Raw genomic sequence first — 23,532 nt, forward strand, 5'->3', positions numbered from 1 at the left:
CCTAAACTTGGTAATTTTTTTCGTCTTAATTGTTTGAGATATCGCATTGAAATTAACATCCAGTCCCTATTAATCATTGCCATCAGCATAATACAAATTAATGTGTTTATTGTTTTTGCACGTTTAGGAATAAATGAACTCATAAGGGAAGATTTTTAACTTGTTCAAGTTCAGCACGTCATTAAAAAAAAAAGCAATTTTTACTTTGTTTTTATTTTCTCGCTTTACGTTCCTGGAACGTGTTTCTTTCTGCGTGTACACATTTTGGTGGGAGGAACTTGTTTCAAAGTTTTGAGCCTCTGAACATGCGAGAATACAGCAGATTTTCACCTCCGCATTTATTGTTTTGTTTAATTTCTTTTTTTTTTCTTAATGCCACAGTTATTTCAATCGAAAAGACAAAGCTTCGAACTTCCGAACCACTAAGCATGCCACGAGTAGTGCCTGCTGACAACGAGTTTCCAACAATGACCTTCTACGCGATCTTTTTTGCAGGGAAGAGCGACAGTAGCAATACATATCCATAAATAATTTCAAATTAAAATAAGCTAGACCACGCCCTCTTTTTGCGGATTGTTTTCTTTAACAGTCTGAAATATCTAGAGCGGAGGGTGAAAAAAGGCTAGAGGGGGGGGGGGAGGGGGGGGCTTTAGTCTTCTTACGGGTTATCCGACGGGTTAAATGGTCAAGTCATCAACATGAATTCGTCATGATGCTCTTCAATCCACTGTAGCACAATGCTGGCACATGGAGCGTTGTACTTTCGGAAGAGTGTTATTCTAGTAGAGAAGACTAGCAACGAATAATTTGACCTGGTCAGCAGTGATCTTGACTAAAGGAGCTGCCCTTTGTCAGAGTTGATTAAATCCGCAACTTTCTCATTACACGCATACGTAGTCGACAATAGGATACGGGTCTATCCCTGGCACCTGTTATCCACCATCAGCTTAAGAAGAAGGTTCGTTACGCGGATGGCGTGTCAGCTACGCGCGCTGATTCTCGCAATGTAGAGGTGGTCATAAGGATTTGATGATGAGTGTAAATCGGATCACATATTGTGTTACATCTGCTTGCTACTTTTTTCAAAGGAGCTGCCCTTTGTTATCTTTTTTAGCAAATACTATAGGTTTGTTAAATGAGCCAATCCGTGCACACGAGGGTTAGACAAGATATCGTGACACGCAGTTAGAATATCTTAAAGTGAGACGCAAGAAATTGCGTAAAACTGTTTTAACTTCGTTTTAAATACGCAGCTGGAAAAGCATAGTAATCTGAAAACAAACTCACTCCAGTCATGGTGCCTATGGAACGTTCAAGCGGGTCCAACTGCTGCCTACGTTCGAATTATGTGCCTTTTTATAGGAAAAGTGCACGGGGCAAGGGAACTTGAGCATAACAATGTGGAAGCCGTTTACAACTCCCTGTAACGCTGAATTAGATCACAGCTCTTGAGGAGGAGGATAAAAGGGTACTGAGGGGGGGGGGGGGGGGCGTCACGTGACCTCGGCAAGGGGGGGTCACGTCACTCCCCTCCCCGAGGGCACCGAAGGTGCCCGATTTCCTCCCAAAGGAACCCGAGGTCCTGCCGAGGTCCTCTCGAAGGCACCCGAGGCCTCCCCGATGTCTTATGGGGGGAAGGGGGGCTCGTGGTTACGCCGACACCGACGGCGACGCCACTCAAACCGGAAACGGTCGCCTAAAAGCTGCGCTGTAAAAAATTAAAGCTACTTAAATGCGAGAAAGGGAAATAGAGTTACATGATCTGAGGATTAAGGAGATCTTCACCCAAAACTAGGCGAAGTATTGAGCGCTGCGCACATTCTTGATCAGGTTTAGCGGCTGAGGAATGAAGTCGTTTTACAACAAAGATGTGACTGGATCTAAAGAAAAAAAAAATCCAGAATGTTTCCCTATAAAACCTATCCCTCTTCGTTATTTATGCCATTGTGCGTCCCACGGAAAGTGTTAATTTTTTTTCTTAATTTGCCTCGTTTTTTATTTTGTAATTTTGAAGCGTCCTGTACGTTGTGTCATGTTTCAAAGTGTCGACGAAATTATTTTACATCCGAATATTTTGGTAACGTCGCATTAAAATTTAATGATGCTGTCAGGTCTTGCTCAACATAATACGAGCTGACTCGCAAAAGTGACCAGGCAGCAGACTTGTGCTCGTTACTTGAAAAATGTAATGCATTGCAATTAGAAATAACCGAGCCTCAAATGTAATGAATTATCTTTAAAAATCACTTTCGCTTAAAAGTAACGGAGTACTTTACTTGTTACGTTACAATATACTTCCACGTTACTTTTTATCCGTACACTTATCCAGAAAACAATACAATAAATTTTGATATTTTTCAAAAATGTTCTGAAACACTACCTCTAATTTCTCAAATGCCCGTATTATGCTGCTACTTTTGAAAATAAAATATTGTATTTAAGATAAAAACTGTAGGTGCGCTCCGTTCACTTCTAAGCTAACAATTCACTGAAACCTGCAACCACATCCACCCTCCCGCTAGCTTACGGCGTCTGCAAATGATCCGCGGAATTGTGCAGACGAAGCTAGGGGTGCGCATGCTCAGTAGCAGCGTCTCCCTCCACTACGAGATTCGGAGCTAAAGAAGCGATCTACGAAACCTCCCTTTGGACTCGGATGTTTTCGCCTCTTATTCGCAAGAAACGGAGAAAAAAAAATAACTCGTTTCTAGTGTTACAATGTATAGCCAATGCAGAATGCAGTTTTCCGGTTTAGCTAGAAGTGTTTCCGTAGATTAGAGTTTGTGGTTCTTGTTTGCTACAATGTGTCTGTTTTTTTGCAAGCAAAGTGAGCACTGAAACTCTATGTTTCCGTTGCCCGGAACTTTGAACATCTCATTAAGAGACGGCCATGGGAACGACGGACACTCTATGACCGAAAACTCGATCAGTCAGAGAAAAAGTGTCGGTTACGGGTCATCAATCGTTCATCAGCTCTCACTCTCATACCAATATTTGTAGAGGCCAGGGGAGGGGAGGGCATAAAGAGCGAGAGAAGCCGTGGCCATCGGTCTCACAAAACAATAGAGGATCACACCAGTTTTATGCGTTCACTCTTTCTCTCTCTTTTTGTCAGCACTCTTTAGATGGCCTAATCCCCCCCCCCCCCTTTTATGTTGACCTTTGACTGTAAAGTGAGGAGTAGACTCCACCAGTCTACCCAAAAATGTAAACCAAAAGAAGTATCGCCCGTACCCTCAAGACGATGCGCTTAACCTCGCGGTGGGCGCTTTTCAGCCGTGCCTCAAAGGCGTGCTAGAATAAAGTAGCACATATCAAAAACATAGAGAATTCGACCCCCTTGCGAGAGGCTACGCCGTCTGTTACCAGAGTTTTGAAGCCGCGAGTCGAGGTGTTATGGAACCGCGTTTGATGTCTGTGTAGGCCGCGGGAGACGTCGAAGAAGTTGGAAGGGTGAGACGGTGTAAAGAACAAAAACAAATAAACACGAAGAGCTTTCTCCTGCCCGTGAAAAGAATAAAAACAAAATGGAAGGCGACGGAGAGCCTACTCGACGTTGTGTTACTTGATTCTTGTCCTTCGTATGTTTGTACATGCCCTGCCCGTTTTATTGAGTGGTTTCAGTGACCGGTCCAGGAAATAGTCGTTTTTTTTTCGGCGATTCTCCCCTTTTTGATGTTTTCTATCTTGTTGAACATTTTGAATGTTCTGATCGTATCGTATTGCTCCAGTTATGCTAATATATTTAAAAAGGTAGCAATTAAATAAAGTTATCCGTTATCGGAAAATATTGAAAAATATTTTCCAAAATTTTATTGGAAAATAACTCGACGTTGTGTTACTTGTCACGGATTAGTTCCCAAGTCTGCTTGGCAGTAGTATTTCATTCTAGCGATTCGCTTTCTGGCAACATTGTGTTGCCTCCCGACACTAATGCTACCTGCGTGTGCGATTTCGGAGCGCGCACTGCACTACTACGTACCTTGACTAAGGTGGCCTTGACAGTATAAATGTATCAGTCCTGACATTTGAGCGTGCCTTAACGAACAGCAGTAGTGCTAGCAGAAATCAAGGAGTAGAGGGCCTATTAATAGTAACCTTGAGGTTGAAGAAAAGGCGAAAAGTTTGGGGCTGACTTTGAACAAACAGCCGTGCTGTAGCCCACAATGTTTAAGCGAAAACTGAGTAATAATATTATTTAGTATCACGATAAACAGCTTGAAGGTGTTGTGCCTTTGGCTTGGCATTACTGTTGTCTGAAAAGCAAGGACGGGTTTCGAACCCTAGGTAGCCAAGAGACAAAGAGGTATATTGTTAACGGTGGTAATTGGCGCTCGAATTGCATATATTAGAGATGTGTCAGGAAATGCTATTTGGTGATTTCAGATGAGATCGACCAAAGGGTGGCTGGTCGACATTTTTAAATTATCGAATGTTTTATATGCCATTATCTAGTATCTGGTATAAACCAATTCACACTTATTTTTGACCACAAAAAAAAAATTCGGGACAGGAAAATTTGTAAGGCATGAAGTGGTGGACAGTTGCATTAACGCGGACTGATGTAGGGAGCAGGTTTGAACGTGATTAACTAAAAGTATAAAATTAAAAGAATTTTAATACTTTCTGGAAACAAAATATGGGTGAAGCTTTCTTGTTATGTCTAGTAATAATGTTCATTTAAAATATCTATTTTTTTTTTCAAAAAATTGACAAACATGTCTGATCGAACGTGAAATGGCCAAATGTGGAGGCCTGTGTCTCATGAAATAATATAATTGCCATCATATAATTTTCAGATAGTATTTTACTTATATATAGCTAATTTTAAAAATATATATTAGGTATCTTAGTGATACGATAATCGTGATAGATATAGGCAAACTGGGGCCAAAATCAAACAATGAAATGTTCCAATGCAAATAAAAAAAAAATCTTTGCCTCTTAAATTTTTGGTACCCTGTCCTACTCTATTCCGGCATTTATTTCTATTAAAAAGATGTTGCATTATTTCATCGACAAAGAATACTTAACTCCCCCCGAAGTAGGGTCCTTTTTCAAAACCTACACCTAGCAGTACCCTATACAAGAAGTGACTCTGAGCTCCAGTTTCATGAAACAAACACACTTCTTTTATATATTTTTATTTAAAGGAGGCCATTGATAACTATAGCAATCGTTCACGCAGTAAAAGTGTAGAGAAAGTACTGTGCACAAAGTGGTATCATATTACGGACTAGGGATCCGAGAAGAGATCCAGCAGTCATCAACCACTGCGAGCTTTGTTTACTTTATTGTCCCCCGACACTTTATATTCCTCTCTTTTCCCCGCTATCTCCATCTCTCTGTCTCTATTAGAATATCCCTGATTTTAATCTAGAATAAAAACATATTCAAGCATTCCCTTTCTGCGTGATAATGTTCTGTGGCTAGCAAGGATCATTTCCTCGCGAAGTTCACTATTATGTCGCAATTGATGACGGAAATAGCAGACAAAACTCCTCACTAGCTCAGGCGGAACGGCCGATGCAACCTTTTCCGCATTTCCCCGCTTGCTCTCAAGGACAAGGAGGTTCGCTTTAACCAGCAAAATATGGCCGCCGATGCTTGTTTACTTAGCAGTCGTGCCTGTCGCCATCCCGCTCGCTCGCGTCCCGGGCCATTATATCAGGCTCAAAGGGGCACACCGACCGACAGCAGAATCCACAAATACTCGAGCCCCGCCTATATACAATAAAGCTCAAACACTGTCGTCATGTTAACCTAGGAAACGTTAACATGGCCACAGTGTTTACGATTTAGGTAAGGAAACGCATGGCGTGTGGTATGAGACGGATCCTTACACGAGGTGCAAGGTGAGCCCAAACAACGTGTCTGCTGCCCTTGAGTACTTAACGAAAGACGAGCTATAAAGTTCGAGCCAAGATAGCAACCAAAAGGACGTGATCTCTGTCATGCTCGACGGGGAGAAAATGTTCGTAACAAAGCGCTTCCTGACACGCTCAATCCGAGAGGCCTTCCGTATATACCAAGACAAGCACCCTGATTCCGGCTTTGGGCTAACGAAATTTTATTCCTTGCGCCCTAGATGGGTCAAATGTATTCCTACCAGAAATTGTGCGTTTGTGTGCGCTGCGCCAGTTATTACCTTTGTATTGCCGCTCTAGAGAGTGTTACAGGCTCAACATTCAACACTGGTGAAATGAGCTCAGCATTTCTATGCCATCCACTAACAGGTCTGTGTCTTTAAGGAGACTATGATTACTGCCCAAACAGCCAGTCTTTTACACTCGGTGAACTACATATCCCAGAGGATGAAGAGATTGTCCTTACAACATGGCAGTCCGGCGACCTTGTGAAGAAGAAACATTAGACTCTTAGACTTTCCTAAAAGTCGTTCAAGTAACGGTTGAAAGTTGGATTTTTCACAACCATATCAGACAAACGCAAGGTAAAGGGATTTACGATGAAAAACAGTGCACGCAACGCGGGAGCATTGTCTTTCATTTTGGCCTTGCTGAAAACTGAACCATTATGCTTCCTGACAAAGTTCAAGCATACCACTGGAAAAAAAAAGTTACGATATTTACTTGCGTAGTGACGACAAGAAAATCCGTAAACCGCTTTGCCATCATCAGTGGGGACCTGTGTGATGATGCCGCTCACACCTGCTTGGCTCTAGAAAAGGTGAAAGAGTGGGTTGAAGTCAACGTTGCGATATACTCGCACGAGACGTACGTAAGTTACGGGGCCGCCAGTCATTTTATCGCTACCAGCTTCACCAGTTTGCACAGAACGATTGCCCATAAGCCCAGTAGTTATTTTCTGCATTTGGTCATGGGAAAATGCCTGCGACGCAGTTGGCTGACTGTGAAGCACCAGGCCACGCTGAACAACCCGAGAAAACGTTCAATAAACGCAACTCAGACGAACAGGACAATGGTGAGCGTTCTATACCCGAAACTGAGTGCATATTGTGCATATGGACGAAAATTACGTTGTTCAATATCGTCAACAAAAAAATGGGAGTGGCTGACGGTGCTCGCCTTTCCTGGCATACAGTCGTGGCACGCGTGGCCGCTATGCAAATCATGAACAAAAAGGCACCTGTTGCATATATGTAGCACGGACTGTCGGATCTGGTTAGAAGAAACTTTATTAAATGGGTACACCGAGGAAAGCCTTAGCGTCAAGTGACGAATTTGATTCCCCAAGCACTGCTGATTTTGAATGCAGGGACATCTTATTTTTCGCAGTTTCCTTCGCGGGGTATTTCACTTACTGTTTTCCTTGGTGATTTGTTATAATCCTTATCTGATCACCATACGATAATCACGAAATGTTATCCTCGAGCAGGATAAAATATTTCGGCTTGCCACAATCTATTCATACACCGAGAAATCCCTGCAGAACGCAATCATTCCAAGGCATCTCTCTTTACGCCATATGGGCTTGGGTGAACATTGCGCCACGGATAATTTAGTGCATCTGAGATGAGTTCAGTCGAGGCTAGTGGGATCAACCCGGGCTTGCTACGTAGGCGCTAGATTGCAAAAGTATATCCGCACTTTCAGAATATATCTCAAGTTTAGCTGTCAGGTCGGTCAAATTATTTCTAAGGTCTCCATTTCGCGATGTTGGCAGCCATTGATTTCAAGCTATAGTAGTCAGCTATAGTCCTTTCAAATATGAGCTCCTCCAGCAATGAACGAATTGTTTCATCAAGGGCAATTAGTGTTTCTCGCATATCTTCGGGTGGTACCTTAAGACCCCTCTCGAATGTAAATTTTAACAACAAAAGCAGACTTTAGTTGTATCTTCATTTTGCTGTAGGAATAATTTGCAATCGCTATGTTTCTATGTGCATTAAGGGTTGAGCAGTTTATATACGAGACCTGCATATGCCTAGAACAATATCTGCACAAATACTAACTGACATTAATTGTGTTTTACGCCTCCCCTTTTCTTTGTCACAGTTTCATGCCACGGGTTGTAAACGGGGTATATATCGCTATATTAACCTTTTCCATGCGCATATATATGACAGAAAGACTACTAAAGACTTAGATACGTATGTATCTAGTAAAGCGGTATTTACTTGTAAGTTTAACAACCCGTTTTTGTGAAAGCGAGATTTAAAGCACATTTCTAATTATAGTTTGTACTACAATAGCATATTCCTGAGTGCAGTTGCAGACAAAATAATATTTGACACAGAACCCAAGAACGTTATTTTTACGACTGAAATGGTAACGAGTATTGATATTGCTATCTTGGCCGGCAACTCGATAGATAAAGGGCTCCAACATTTTTAGATTAAACAAATAGTTTTTTTTCAGTAAACTAAATAATTTATTAGACGATAATTTTTCTAAGGTTTTCATTCCAACTGGAGTTCAAACTAAAGATATTTTCTCAGAAGCTGCTCACGTAGGGTCTTGTTCGTTTTAATCAGGTTTCTTGTGAAAATGAATAAAAATAAAACAATCACACATTTTGCACGCTCTTTACTAAAGTATGTATAGGTGAGTGCCTCAGGCCACTTCTTTCCCATTTCACGGTGATCGGGCATCCCAGACCTTCACGCTACCTTTAATGATCTCAAAATATATCACATGTATTCAGTCCAAAGTGTGCTTCGTTTCCATACACTTCATAATATAAGAAACGATTTGGTACTGTTTTTCCTAGGAAAGAATTCTTAGTTTTATGTAATATCCTACTGAGAAAAAAGGTAAAAAGTGAGTGTGATTTTTTTTTTTACAACCGTAGTGCAAATCTAAGTTATGGCTTGTCACCTGTATGGAGTAGCTAGTATCCCTTAATTCACTGTAACATATCACAAGTTGGAAATAAATTCGATTAATTGTTTGCGACTCTATTCATACTGGAAGAGGATACTGGAAGTTTAGCTGGCCACCATAGCCTCATGCCTACAAACCTTTCTGAAAACAAACACGCATTTGCATGAGCTGTATTTTACTGCAATAGCTGTGGTAAGAAAAATATTTACTCTTGGTGTTAATAATTAGATGTGAAATTTGGTGGCTGTTTTCATTTAGAAGGCGTACTGTTCAGTTTTTTTTTATCGTTACAACACGTCATTGTGTGCGAATTAACTCCATTGAAGTGATAGTCGGGCTTACTTGCATCTTTTATATTATGAAATCTCGAAGGACGGCACAAAGATACTTAAAAATACTTCAAAATACAAATGCTGAGATAGATGCATTCTAGACTCAAATGACAGATACGGATATAGGTAGATACATTTGGCTTTGGTGTGACGGGCTGTTCATTACATATTTTTGCATAGGCGGTAGAAGGGTATCCTACAAAATAAAAAGAGATACATAGGAAGTGCAAACTTTGAAAGTTGTGGTTGGTGAGAAGGGCGCAGTTTATGGAAAAGACGAAACGAAGTGCTCGCTTTTTTTTTCTTTTGTGATTTTATGCATCATCTTTTCCCACGAACTTTTCATCCATCCATGACTACAATGTCGCATGCCTATAATATAGTATCCCTTCCACTTAACGACCGAGTGCTGGAGGCCGACGGCTGCTTGTGAAAGCAGGCTGCTTCATTTTTTCCTTCAAAGGGGGAGGGGAGGGAAGAAACGGCCTACTACTTTTTCTTTTTTTGCTTCCAACTGTCATCTGTTCCGTGACAAACTCTAAGTATACAGGTCATGCATGCGTCCCTTAGAGGTTGGGAAGTACCTATGCCCGTGCTCTATCTTTCTTAAAATAAGCGCTGATAAATCCTGACTTGTTTTGCCTGCCACTTACAGTTTATACCTGAAAACCACACATATCTGGTAAAAAAAGAAATTAACATTAGAAGAAACACTTACCCCGAAAACACAGAACCCTTTTATGAAGCCGCAGCCGTGTCCTCTACGATTCTTGGACCCTGGACTTGGAATTAGAGAGCGCCGAAAGACATGTCTGCATTAAGTGACCTTAGTCTCCACGGAACTTACAGGAAACGAGAGGCAGCTATAGTGCTCGGTATTGCAAGGGTCCTGAGTTCTTACCTATTTTATTTTGCTTTAATTTCCATCAAATGTTGCGACTTCTGACATACCAGCTACCAGGATTCCACCTGTAGTGGAGAATATGCAGCGGGTTCTTATTACTAATTTCGGGATCGTTTGAATTCTATCGTGAAAGCACGGCAGTTAGTTTTTTACGCCAAATGTAGAGCGTTGCGTAAACCTGGAAGAGTATTACAATGGGATAGATACGTCGTAAATGTATTTTGCAGCTGTGGTACAACTCCATTTTACAACTATATCCAAATACCGCAATAGAAATATATTACAGTACCGGGATAGTAATGTATCTTCATCGTATTTGGAAGATATCATAGACGTATATTATGATGGGGTAAATTCAAAGCCATGTCATTACTTAAGCTAACGAAATATTTAAAAAATTATATTTTCCACCCCGGGCAGGAAAAGCAGGAAATGACCGCGATATTTCGAACCTAAGGAATCGTCGATCGTGTACGAATGGCTGCTGGAAACGGTCGAGCCTGTCTTCTTTGGAGACGTAACCTTGACATGTATTAAGTCTACAATTATATGTCAACTCTGCAGTGGTCAAAGCACAGACAAAAATGAACTAAAAAGAAAAGAACTAACTACCTATTTAATGTTAAAGTCTATTTTTAGACTTCACCGCAATCCCACCTGTCCGCCGTGAAGAACATTAACGGATGTTTAGAGATAATTAAATATTTAGTATAGAGGAGGTGCGTATAACAATAATATACCGCAGGACGAGTCCTTGGATGTATATTCTATATTCACAAAAAAAGTTAGGACTCGGACATTTATATATCGTAGATAAAATAATTTATTTGGAGTTCACATTCCGTACAGAAGATGGGAATATAAACAAAGACTGCATTCTTGGGTGTTCCTCCTCCTCGGCCTTTGGGAAACCCAGGATGTAGCTTCCTATTTCTGTAAGTAAAAATACACCAACAAGTAATTACTGTACTCTTCATCGCGCGTAAACATAAATTTAAAGAACCAGTTATAATAAGTATATGACCATCCTTTCTCCAGAATCACGTCTGATGTCACGCTTTGGAGCACAATAAAAATTTCTTTAAAGGCCCCCGTGGTCATCAAAACTATAGATAAATTATATTATGAATTAACTCCCTCCCACTCAAGAGCGAGTAAATGTATACTTAAGGAAGAAATACAGCAAAGTGATATTGTAGCTTACACTTCTTCTTGCGGAGGAGGGTGGCGTAGTCTCCATAGGTGCCAAGACCATAACCGTAGTTCAGGCCGTAGCTGGAGAGACCATGTCCATAGCCGAAGTGTCCGAGACCGTATCCGAGGTGTCCAACGCCGTAGCCGTAACCGAAGGCTGGAGCATGAGCAACGGTGGTGATGGCAGGAGCAGCGTGGTAGGCAGTGGCAACCTTGGCGACAGCTGGGGCAACAGCGTAGGAGGCGACTGGGGCAACGGCGTAGGAGGCAACAGCTGAGGCATGGTGGACAGTAGACACCCTGGTCACAGCTGGGGCAGCAGCGTAGGTGGCGACTGGGGCGACGGCGTAGGAGGCAACTGCTGGGGCGTGGTGGACAGTAGACACCCTGGTCACAGCTGGGGCAGCAGCATAGGTGGCGACTGGGGCAACGGCGTAAGAGGCAACAGCTGGGGCGTGGTGCACGGTAGAAACCTTGGTCACAGCTGGAGCAGCGACGGCATAACCACTCAGGCCAGAGTGTCCAAAGCCGAGACCATGACCGTAGCCGAGGCCGTAGCCGTAGCCGAGACCGTAGCCGGAGCCAAGGCCGTATCCGTATCCAAGGCCGGAGTAGCCGAGGCCTCCGTAGCCGAGGCCTGCGTAGCCAAGGCCTCCATAGCCAAGTCCTCCATAGCCAAGGCCTCCGAGGACGTTGCCAGCAAAGGCACTGCTGGCCAAAGCCAGAAGAAGGCAGGCTGTGAGCTGTAAACAACGAAATCTTGAAATTAGTTTGAAATATATCGAAATCGTGGAAAATTTAAACTTTATAAAGTATATATTTTACAAACGACACGACCGCACAAATGTGGAAATCTCCAGCAAACACTAAGCCAGAACGTTATTATAAACAAACTAATACAACGCTCATTCATATCTGCAGCGCAGAACATTTGCCATTCATCTTGGAATGAACTCTACAAATATTTTATCGGTGCGTTGAATAAGATTATACCATGTTTCTATACACATTTCGCGCAGTTCGTGTAGGTAACGACAAGGAGGTTCGCAAGCTAGGAGCTGACGCCCCATCACATCCCATTTGTGCTCAATATCACTAATGTCTGACGAGTTAAATCGTGCGGGTCATCACTGGAATTCATCAACTTGCTCTTCAACCCATTTTGGTACACTTATGGCCTAGTGACGTGTGGGGTTGTCCTGTTGAAATGTTATGGTTCCAGTAAAGAAGACAAGCAACGAATGTGTGGAACTGCTCAGCTGTGATCTAACATCAGGATCTGCCTTTCGTCAAAGGCTCTTAAATCGGCAGCTTTTCCCATTACACGCATACGTAGTCGACAATACCATACGTCTTTCTCCCTGGTAGGAGGTATCCACCATCTGCATCAGAAGATAGTAGATAACACGGATAGCGCGTCAGCTAGGAGCGCTCATTCCTGCATAGTAGATATGGCCATAATGAATTTGCTGATCAGTTTATATTGAACCGTAGATTGTGACAAATTGTGGTTACTACGTTCTCAAAGGTTGCCGGGATATTTTTGTAAAGCAAATACCGTATGTTTGTTAAATGAGGCATTCAGTGCACACAAGGCTTGGACAGGATAAGGCAGCACACTCTAAGGTGATCATGAAGCGAGACACTAAAAAAAGGTAAAATCGGAATATTTTCGCTTTGAATACGTAGCTGTAAAGGAGAGACATTTAAGAAGAAACTCACTCCAGTCATGGTGCGTATGGAGCTTGCTCGTCCGTCCAACTGCTGACTACGCTTGACTTCTATGCCTTTTTATAGGAAAAGTGTACTGTAAAAGGAGACTTCAATACGAAAAACATAAAAAAAAAGTAACGCTATTTTATATTCTCCGAAAGGGAAATAGAGCTGCATGATCTGAGGGTTAACTAGATCTCCACCCGAACCTTGGCGAAGCATTGTGTGCTGCGAATATTCCTCATCAGTTTTAGTGCTCAAGCAATTAAATATTCTAAGAACCGAGACGTGACTGGCACTAAAAAGTTTAAGCGATCCAGATTGTGATTGAATAAAACAAATGCCTCTTCGTCTTTTACGGCTTAGTGCATCCCGCGTAGGGTGTTGTATTTTTTTTTTAATTTGGCTATATCCCTTAATTTACCATTCTAATCACGATCTCCTAGAGACATTTTCAACTTCGTCAGGCATACACATTCAGACAAAACCACCTAAAAACATTCGTTTGCACAAAATGTACAAAATTTGTTAAAAAATCACCGATTATTTTGTCAAAATCCTCACATCTTATGCTTGAACATTTAGCTTTTTATTGGATTGTTTGACTAAGTATCACTGTTTTTGGCATGTGTCTAAAACATTATCAAAATACGCCGATATTCCAAAATGAATCAACACCGAAATCGTCCGCCGATTTCGCTTATAAATAAACATCTGAAAATCAACAGTCTAATTATAAGTGATCGACTGAAATTAAATGCAGAACGAGGTTCTAATTAAAACACATTTCTTGACATAATGCTTGCCAACAGAAATTCCAAAAATGTGATAAAATTAAATAGTGGTACCTGCCCCTATATTGGGTCGAACACAATCGGCGGGGCAGTAAACGTGTGTTGACAAGATTGCTTATATATCCGTTTGTAAGTGAGAGGTTACCACGAAATGGTTCCAGCGATATCAACTATCTGAAGTGTGTACTTGATTTGAGTGCCTTAGTACCTCCCGCGGCGAAGACGGGGTCAAATTATTATCTTCCTTACACGGTCTCTTTTTTTTAGCACACTTATTGATGTGAGCTCTTTGGGTGGTAAACTGACATCTTAGAACAGAAGCACAATACATGTGTGCTTGATAGTCTAGGGATGCGTCGAACTTTTTTCGAACCAAAGTTTCGATGATCGCATCAAGCGGGCGAAAGTTTCGAAAGCTTATGAATTCTCGAGCTTTCTATATCGAAAAATTTGAAGGAAGTCGATTTTTATAACTTGTTAAACTAAGAAGTTCGACGCTTTTCGAAATTCCGAACTTCGTACGTTCAGAAATGCAATGCTGTACGAACCTTTGAACTTATTACGCTAGAAAGTCGATAATTTCAAACTTTCGACCTTTTTACGCAGCGAAATTTGATGCTTGTCTAACTTTCAAACTTAATAGACTAGAATATTCTGTGATTTTTGAACTTTCAAGCTTCTTGCACTAAAAAGTCGAAGCTTTTCGAACTTTCGAACCCCCACTGCTAAGAACTCAATAATTTTCGAACTTTCGAACTTATTTATCTGGAGAATTTGAACATTTTCGAACTTTCGAATCCTGAAAAGTCGACAGTTCGACGAACTTCGTACTTTTAAGGTAAAAGTTCGAAGTTCGTTTAATTTCGTAGACCGGCGGGCGGTTTCATTTGGATTCAAGCAGTGAGGTACGTACATTCGTAATATTTCTTTTTGTTGAATTTTCACATTCGGTGCTGACTTCCTTGCGAAAGACAATGCCGTTAATTTCAATGTTCCGGCATGCTTAGTTTTAAAGGAATAATTCCCGAACGTGCGAAAAGAGATGACAAGTTTTTGATGATTGTCGTTCGTGCCATTTTTGAAGGGCGCTATAGCCGAAGCTAGTTAGGGTAGAGATGTAACACTTTCTAAGAATGATTTGTGCATAGCCTAGGTAAGTGTCGTCTTAGGATATGGTTATTGTTATTCAAGATGAGTTTCGAAGAACTGTTCAAAGATGTATCTACGGGCAATTATGCCCTAAACTTGGTAATTTTTTTCGTCTTAATTGCTTGAGATATCACATTCAAATTAACACCACAGTCACTATTAATCATTGCCATCTGCAGAATACAAATTAATGTGTTTATTGTTTTTGCACGTTGAGGAATAAATGAACTGAAAAGGGAAGATTTCTAACTTGTTCAAGTTCAGCACGTCATTAAAAGAAAAAGCAATTTTTACTTTGTTTTTATTTTCTCGCTTCACGTTCGTGGGACGTGTTTCTTTTTGCCTGTACACATTTTGGTGGGAGGAACTTGTTTCACAGTTCTGAGCCTCTGAACATGCGAAACTACAGCAGCTTTTGATCTCCGCATTTATTGTTTTGTTTAATTCCTTTTTTTGTCTCAATCGCCCAGTTATTTCAATCGAAAAGACAAAGCTTCGAACTTCCGAACCACTAAGCATGCCACGAGTAGTGCCTCCTGTCAACGAGTTTCCAACAATGACCTTCTACACGATCTTTTTTGCAGGGAAGAGCGACAGTAGCAATACATATCCATAAATAATTTCAAATTAAAATAAGCTCGACCACGCTTCTTTTTCCGTATTGTTTTCTTTAACAGTCCGATATATCTAGAGGGGAGGGTGAAAAGGCTTGTGACCCCCCCCCCCCCGCTTCTTTCCCCCCCCCCCCCCCCGGACTGGGGGGGGGGGGGGGGGGGGAAGGCTCCAGCCTTTTCACGGGATATCCGACCGGTTAAATAGTCAAGCCTTTTAACGGGCTATCCGACGGGTTAAATGGTCAAGTCATCAACATGAAATAATCATGATGCTCTTCAATCCACTGTAGCACAATGCTGGCACATGGAGCGTTGTACTTTCGGAAGAGTATTATTCTAGTAGAGAAGACTAGCAACGAATAATTTGACCTGGTCAGCAGTGATCTTGACTAAAGGAGCTGCCCTTTGTCAGAGTTGATTAAATCCGCAACTTTCTCATTACACGCATACGTAGTCGACAATAGGATACGGGTCTATCCCAGGCAACTATTAACCACCATCAGCTTAAGAAGAAGGTGCATAACGCGGATGGCGTGTCAGCTACGTGGTCATTCTCGCAATGTAGAGGTGGTCATAAGGATTTGATGATGATTTTAAATCGGATCATGTAGTGTGTTACATCTGCTTGCTACTTTTTTCAAAGGATGTAGGGTTATCTTTTTTAGCAAATACTATAGGTTTGTTAAATGAGCCAATCAGTGCACACTAGGATTAGACAAGATATCGCGACACACAGACAATCCTGAAGTGAGACGCAAGAAACTGCTTAAAACTGTAGTAACTTCGTTTTAAATACGCAGCTGGAAAAGCATAGTAATCTGAAAACAAACTCACTCCAGTCATGGTGCCTATGGAACGTTGAAGCGGGTCCAACTGCTACCTACGTTCGAATTTTGTGCCTTTTTATAGGAAAAGTGAACGGGGCAAGGGGGAGCTTGAGCATAAAAATGTGGAAGCCGTTTACAACACCTTGTAACGCTGAATTAGATCACAGCTCTTGAGGAGGAGGATAAAAGGGTACTGAGGGGGTGGGGGGGGGGGGGTTCACCTGACCTAGGGGGGGTTCTACTTAAATTCGAGAAAGCGGAATAGAGTTACATGATCTGAGGATTAAGGAGATCTTCACCCAAAACTAGGCGAAGCATTGTGCGCTGCGCACATTCTTGATCAGGTTTAGTGGCTGAGCAATGAAGTTTTACAACAAAAATGTGACTGAAACTAAAAAAAAAAAACTCCAGAATGTTTTTCTATAAAACGTATCCCTCTTCGTTATTTATGACATTATGCGTCCCGCGGAAAGTGTTAATATTTTTTCTTAATGTGCATCGTTTTTTTTTTATTTTGTAATTTTGAAGCGTCCTGTACGTTGTGTCATGTTTAAAAGTGTCGACGAAATTATTTTACATCCGGATATTTTGGTAACGTGTCATTAAAATTTAATGATGCTGTCAGGTCTTGCTCAACAAAATACGAGCAGACTCGCAAAAGTGACCAGGCAGCAGATTTGTGCTTGTTACTTGAAAAATGTAATGCATTGCAATTAGAAATAGCCGAGCCTCAAATGTAATGAATTATCTTTAAAAATTACCTTCGCTTAAAAGTAGCGGAATACTTTATTTGTTACGTTACAGTATACTTTCACGTTACCTTTTATCCGTACACTTATCCAGAAAAGAATAGAATGAATTTTGGTATGTTTCAAAAATGTTCTGAAACACTACTTGTAATTTCTCAAATGCCCGTATTACGCTGCTCCTTTTGAAAATAAAATATCGTAGTTAAGATAAAGGATGTAGGTGCGCTACGTTCACTTGTAAGCTGACAAGTCATTGAAACCTGCAGCCACATCCACCCTCCCGCTAGCTTTTGGCCTCCGCAAATGATCCGTGGAATTGTGCACACGAAAGTATAGGGGTGCGCATGCTCAGTAGCAGCGTATCCCTCCACTACGATATTCGGAGCTAAAGAAGAGATCTACGAAAGCTCCCTTTGGACTCGGGTGTTTCGCCTCTTATTCACAAGAAACGGAGAAAAAAAAAAACTCGTTTCTAGCCTCTTATTCACAAGAAACGGAGAAAAAAAAATAACTCGTTCTAGCCAATGCAGAATGCAGTTGCCCGGCTTAGCTAGATGTGTTTCCGTAGATTAGAGTTTGTGGTTCTTGCTGGCTACAATGTGTCTGTTTTTTCGTAAGCAAAGTGTGCACTGAAACTTTATGTTTCCCTTGCCCGGAACTTTGAACATCTCATTAAGAGATGGCCATAGGAAAATAGGACACTCTATGACCGAAAACTCGACCAGTCAGAGAAAAAGTGGCGGTTACGGGTCATCGATTGTTCATCAGCTCTCACTCTCATACCAATATTTGTAGAGGCCAGGGGAGGGGAGGGCATAGAGAGCGAGAGAGGCCGTGGCCATCGGTCTCACAAAACAATAGAGGATCACACCAGTTTTATGCGTTCAGTCTCTCTCTCTCCCTTTGTCAGCACTCTTTAGATGGCCTAATCCCCCATCCCCTTTTACGTTGACCGTTGACTGTAAAGTGAGGAGTAGACTCGACCAGTCTACCCAAAAATGTAAACCAAAAGAAGTATCGCCCGTACCCTCAAGACGATGGGCTTAACCTGGCGGTGGGCGCTTTTCAGCCGTGCCTCAAAGACGTGCTAGAATAAAGTAGCACACATCAAAAACAAAGAGAATTCGACCCCCTTGCGAGAGGCTACGGCGTCTGTTACCAGACTTTTGAAGCCGCGAGTCGAGCGGGTATGGAACCGCGTTTGATGTCTGTGCAGGCAGCGGGAGACGTCGAAGAAGTTGAAAGGGTGAGACGGTGTAAAGAACAAAAACAAATAAACACGAAGAGCTTTCTCCTGCCCGTGAAAAGAATAAAAACAAAATGGAAGGCGACGAAGAGCCTACTCGACGTTGTGTTACTTGATTCTTGTCCTTCGTATATTCGTACATGCCCTGCCCGTTTTTTTTAAGTGGTTCCAGTGACCGGTCTTGGAAACAGTCGTGTTTTTGTTTCGGCAATTCTCCCCTTTTTGATGTTTTCTATCTTGTTGAACATTCTTGTCACATAATTCAATAACTACTTGTGTCCCTCTATGGTTATGGTGTTGTCCGTTCCCGTGTTTGTGAGTGGGGTGCGCGAGCGCCGAGGACAGGAGCGCGGGCTTAGGATGTTTTTTTTTTCGTGCGAGACCGGAGGAAGAAAAAAAAATAAAGACGGGGATCCCGGGCGCGCGAGGGTTGTGGAACAAACCGCGGAGCAAAGTTGCGACGGTGTGGATGGTCGGCGCTGAGCAGGTCCGCGGCGGTATGGTTCTTCGACCACTGAGAAAGTATTCGACGGAGAGGGGTGTGAGTGCTTGTGAGTGAGTGCTGTGCGTCACGACAACACCCAAGCCACCACGACTTCTCCACTCCGACTGGCGGCGCAACGAACCGGACCCCCACCGGCACCTTGAGACCCTGACTCGGCTCTCCCCCTCGAAAGCTGTATGACAACCTCGTTTTGACTTTTGATATTTTTTTTTTCATTCCTTCTCTCGACTGTGTGTACGTCCTGCGCGCCTTTCCCCTACTTTTGAATTATTTTATATAAAATACTGTTCGTAACGTCGGCATGCTTTGCTCTCAATTCCTTCCGCCTCTCAGGATGTCCATCGCCAAGGTGTGGTCCTAACACCTGGACAGCGGTTCAAGTTCCAAATTTGTTTGTTTAAATGGGATCTTTAACATCCGAACGTGTGACAAACTGGCGTCCGCGACAGGACCTGCTGTCTACTGTGACGATCTATCCTGAGAGGAGGAGGGTGAGCGAGTGAGTTTGCCACGCCGTAGGGAGCGCGTTGTGTGGCTGACGCCGTTGCGGGAGCACACAACACGGCTTACCAATCGGGAGCAGGGGAGAGGCTCTAGAGTCAGACTGTTCAGCAAAGGGTCCGCGCGACTTTAGCCCTGGAACTCCACTAGCTTATGGCCTGCGGAAAAGAGCTCGGGCTCAAGGGTTCGGCCCTGAAGGAATGGGTGGACCAAGAGAGGGAGAATACGAGAGCCGCGAGAGCGCAGGAGCAAGAGAGGGTTGTCGAAGCGGAGTACCGTACCCTAGAGCTGAGGATCAGGCTGCGAGAATTGCAGAACGCGTCGCAGATCCCTGTTACCACTTGTTCCGCCAAAAACGGGACCGGGACAATGCTATGGGAGAGTCATCAGCGTTGGCTGCCCACCTTTTACGAGAAGAAAGGCGACCTTGATGCCTACCTGATGCGCTTTGAGAGACTAGCGAGCGGGCAGATGTGGCCCCGCGAACACTGGGCAACTGCGCTTAGCGTATGCTTGGCAGGGAGGCACTTGGAGTCTTTTCTAGGCTAACCCCGGAGGATTCTGTCGAATACGATAACGTAAAGAAAGCGCTCCTGCAGACGCAACACAGCTGTCACTGTGTTGCGTGACACAGGCTGCAACACTGTCGTAGTGCGCCGTAGCCTCGTACCAGACGACAAACTGACCAGAACGTCGAGTCTCGTGTACTTGGTGGACGGGACTGCGAGGGTCTTGCCTGAGGCCAGGGTGCATGTTGAGACTCTTTTTTACAGTGGGAACGTCCTGGCTAAGTTTATGGAGACCTCTTTATATGACCTGATTTTGGGTAACCTCCCTAAAGTGCGCGCTCCAAGCGAACCGGAAGCTGGCTGGAATAGACCGGAGAAAACTGGAGTGGGTTTGCCTCACGATGAGAAGCAAGATCTGGAGATTTGTGTCACCGCAGCCATGGAAACAAGGTCTCAGAGACAGGCGGCAAAGATCGCCACCCCGCTGAGAGTGCCCATAATTCAAGGTGCACCTGCGAAGCCCGAGGAACTTGCGACACTACAAAAAGAAGACAGCAGTCTAAAGGGGCTCTTCGACCGTGTCGGAAAGATAGCCAACTGCAGGAACTCGGAGGACACAGAAGAGTTTGTCATGCACCGGGGACCGTTGCACCGAGTTTTTCGGACATCAGGGCGGGAATCCTACCAGTTGGTGCTCCCTAGGAACTTACGGGACGGAGTGCTTCGTATGGCTCATGACGGCATTTTGGCTGGACAAAAAGGGGCAGAGAAAACCGCACTGCGTATCGTCAGCGAGTTTTACTGGCCCGGACTCCAGGCGGACGTCAAACGATTTCTCAGATCTTGTGACAAGCGCCAAGACAACGAGCAGTTATTTCTTGCATCTGCATCGGCACATCAGTGGAGGGAGGAGAGTGCGATGGAATCGGCTCGTCTTCAGGCGGAGTGCAATCGCCTGGAAGAAATAATAGCACTTCTGGAAGCTGAGGAGGACCTAGAAAAAAGTGCTGATAAGGCATTTCAGGATTTCACAGCACAAAGTGAAAGCTTCCAAAGGAGGGAAGCTTTGGAGCCGACAAGTGTCAACGCTTTCAATCCAGATGAGAGGCGCGGATGCGTCCTTTGAAGATTCAGAACTCTATCCCAGATCGACTACGGAAGCTGAAGCTTCAGGCCTGACGAAACCAGGGGAAACTGAGGTGCACCCCGTGGTGTTAGGTGGAGATCCTATGAAAAGCACAACGACTGCTAAGAGAGGGAAGCATGAATATATGGGTGAAAAAATTAAACGCGAGCTTGGTTTGAAATGCAAGTCAAACGCGCAAGAATGTTTCTCACGCAGCGCAGGGGAAAGGTCATCAGGCGACGAGACCGCTCGCCGGTCAGAGACCGTCATGCAGTGGAAAGTTCATCCAAAAGACAGAGCACGTGCTATGCTAACGTGAAAATCTGGATCATCTGGAATGGGAGAGATCATGCGAAGTTTACCTTTCATTCTGAGATCTGGTTGAGAGTCACAGTAAGCTGGGAAGACAGAAGGCCAAGGCTTGGAGGTTAGATGAGTAATCAGTGAATTGCATATCTCATCGAAAGATTAATACTGGGTTTTCTCGTAACCGGTTATGCTAATTATTCGGAAAATATTTTTTGTTTTTGCTTTCGAACTTCGTGAATTTTTGTTATGGTATTGCAAAACTGAGTGTTATCGTTGCTTGTCAAACTTTCGGATTGCTGATGTGTTACGCAAAGATATTTGAAAAGCGAATCGAAGTTTCTCGATAGCTGGGTCACGAAGTTATTTTTGATACATTCGAATCTGTGTGTACCCAAATGAAGTGTCTTCTGTTTAGTCTAGAATTAGTGTGTATTGAGAAAACTGTAGAGTGGGTTAGTTCTCTAGCAGAATTCAAACTGTTTCTTTTTATGTGGACTATGAATATATTTTGAATGGTTGGGTGAATTACTCTTACTGATCGCACCGTTTCAGGACGTGCTTGGGGAATAGCAGTGATAAAACGTCACAGAATTAAATAACTACTTGTGTCCCTCAATGGTTATGGTGTTGTCCGTTCCCGTGTTTGTGAGTGGGGTGCGCGAGCGCCGAGGACAGGAGCGCGGGCTTAGGATGTTTTTTTTTTTTTTTTTTCGTGCGAGATCGGAGGAAGAGAAAAAAAAAATACGGGGATCCCGGGCGCGCGAGGGTTGTGGAACAAACCGCGGAGCAAGGTTGCGACGGTGTGGATGGTCGGCGCTGAGCAGGTCCGCGGCGGTATGGTTCTTCGACCACCGAGAAAGCATTCGACGGAGAGGGGTGTGAGTGCTTGTGAGTGAGTGCTGTGCGTCACGACAACACCCAAGCCACCACGACTTCTCGACCCCGAATGGCGGCGCAACGAACTGCATTCCCACCGGCACCTTGGGACCCTGACTCGGCTCTCCCCCTCCAAAACTGTATGACAACCTGGATTTGACTTTTGATATATATTTTTTTTTTCATTCCTTCTTTCGACTGTGTGTACGTCCTGTGCGCTTTTCCCTTACTTTTGAATTATTTTATATAAAATACTGTTCGTAACGTCGGCATGCTTTGCCCTCAATTCCTCCCGCCTCTCAGGATGTCTATCGCCAAGGTGTGGTCCTAACCAGAGCTGGCAGTAATGTAATTACTGTAATGAAATTACAGTAATTTAATTACTTTTTCCAGTAATTAGTAATGTAATTCATTACTTTTTGTAGCAGGTAATTTAGTAATGTAATGAATTACTAAAGCGACGGTAATTGTAATTAAATTACCTAATTACTTTTTCGCACCAGGCATATTTTTGTGTCCACAATACACACGAGCGCTTTTCTTTTTATTTTACTTTTTCTTTTTCCTCTACACCTTTCCAAAAAACGCTCTTCGGCCGCCGCTACGTTGCTGATGCTCATGCGGCTGGTACGACTCTCGCGCCCGCCATCAGCTAGACATTTTCTGCCACTCCCTTGAACTGTGAAAACCCGCTCAGCGCGATTCTCTACCTATGTTTTGCGGTTTTGCATTCGACGTTTTCTGGCCCCTCTTGAAAGTTTCTGCTTACTTTTTCTGATGCATGCTGCGTACCCTCTCTGTGTTATCTTCCACTGTGAGAAATAGGGCTGGTGAGTGCCTGCCATTCGAGCTTTTCTGCTCGACATTCTCGGGAAACGAAGGAGGGGAAGTAGGTCGAACTAAGGCCCCTGGTGGAACGGCCCTCGACACGATTTTGCGAACAATGACAATTGTTCTTCCCCCAACCAGAGATAATCCGCGTAGGGTCCTCAGTCATCTCCAAAAATAGTTGTCCGGGTTGGGGTGGCAAACGGATCAGTCGCGTGCGTTCCTCTGTCCATCGGTAAACATGCAACAGAGAGTTCTAGCTGTGTGCCATGAACTGTGTAAATAATGTAAATAAAGTTATCTGTAAAAGGAAGTTATCAGTAGCTCCTTTATATTTAATATTATACAAAAGTAATGCGAAAGTAATGGCATTACTTTTAAAAGTAATTTGTAATGGTAATTAATTACTTTCTGGCTGTGGTAATTTGTAATGTAATTTAATTACATTTCAGCAATTTTCATCAAAGTAATTAGTAATGTAATTTAATTACAAAATATGAGTAATTTGGCCAGCTCTGGTCCTAACACCTGGACAGCGGTCTAAGTCAAATT

General features: G+C 43.2%; 1 protein-coding gene across 1 annotated transcript; it reads right to left on the reverse strand.

The window, feature by feature from the left end:
- Nucleotides 1–10,843: 10,843 nt before the first annotated feature.
- LOC115314153 (cuticle protein 63-like) lies at nt 10,844–13,001 on the reverse strand. The gene is made up of 3 exons (XM_040209363.2): nt 12,957–13,001; nt 11,245–11,977; nt 10,844–10,973 (listed from the first exon to the last, which is right to left on the reverse strand). Coding segments are annotated over exons 1-3 (744 nt in total). The 5' UTR covers nt 12,966–13,001; the 3' UTR covers nt 10,844–10,971.
- Nucleotides 13,002–23,532: the final 10,531 nt, after the last annotated feature.

Source organism: Ixodes scapularis, unplaced genomic scaffold, assembly GCF_016920785.2.
Source record: "Ixodes scapularis isolate PalLabHiFi unplaced genomic scaffold, ASM1692078v2 PGA_scaffold1__304_contigs__length_218370807, whole genome shotgun sequence".
NCBI lineage: Eukaryota > Metazoa > Arthropoda > Arachnida > Ixodida > Ixodidae > Ixodes > Ixodes scapularis.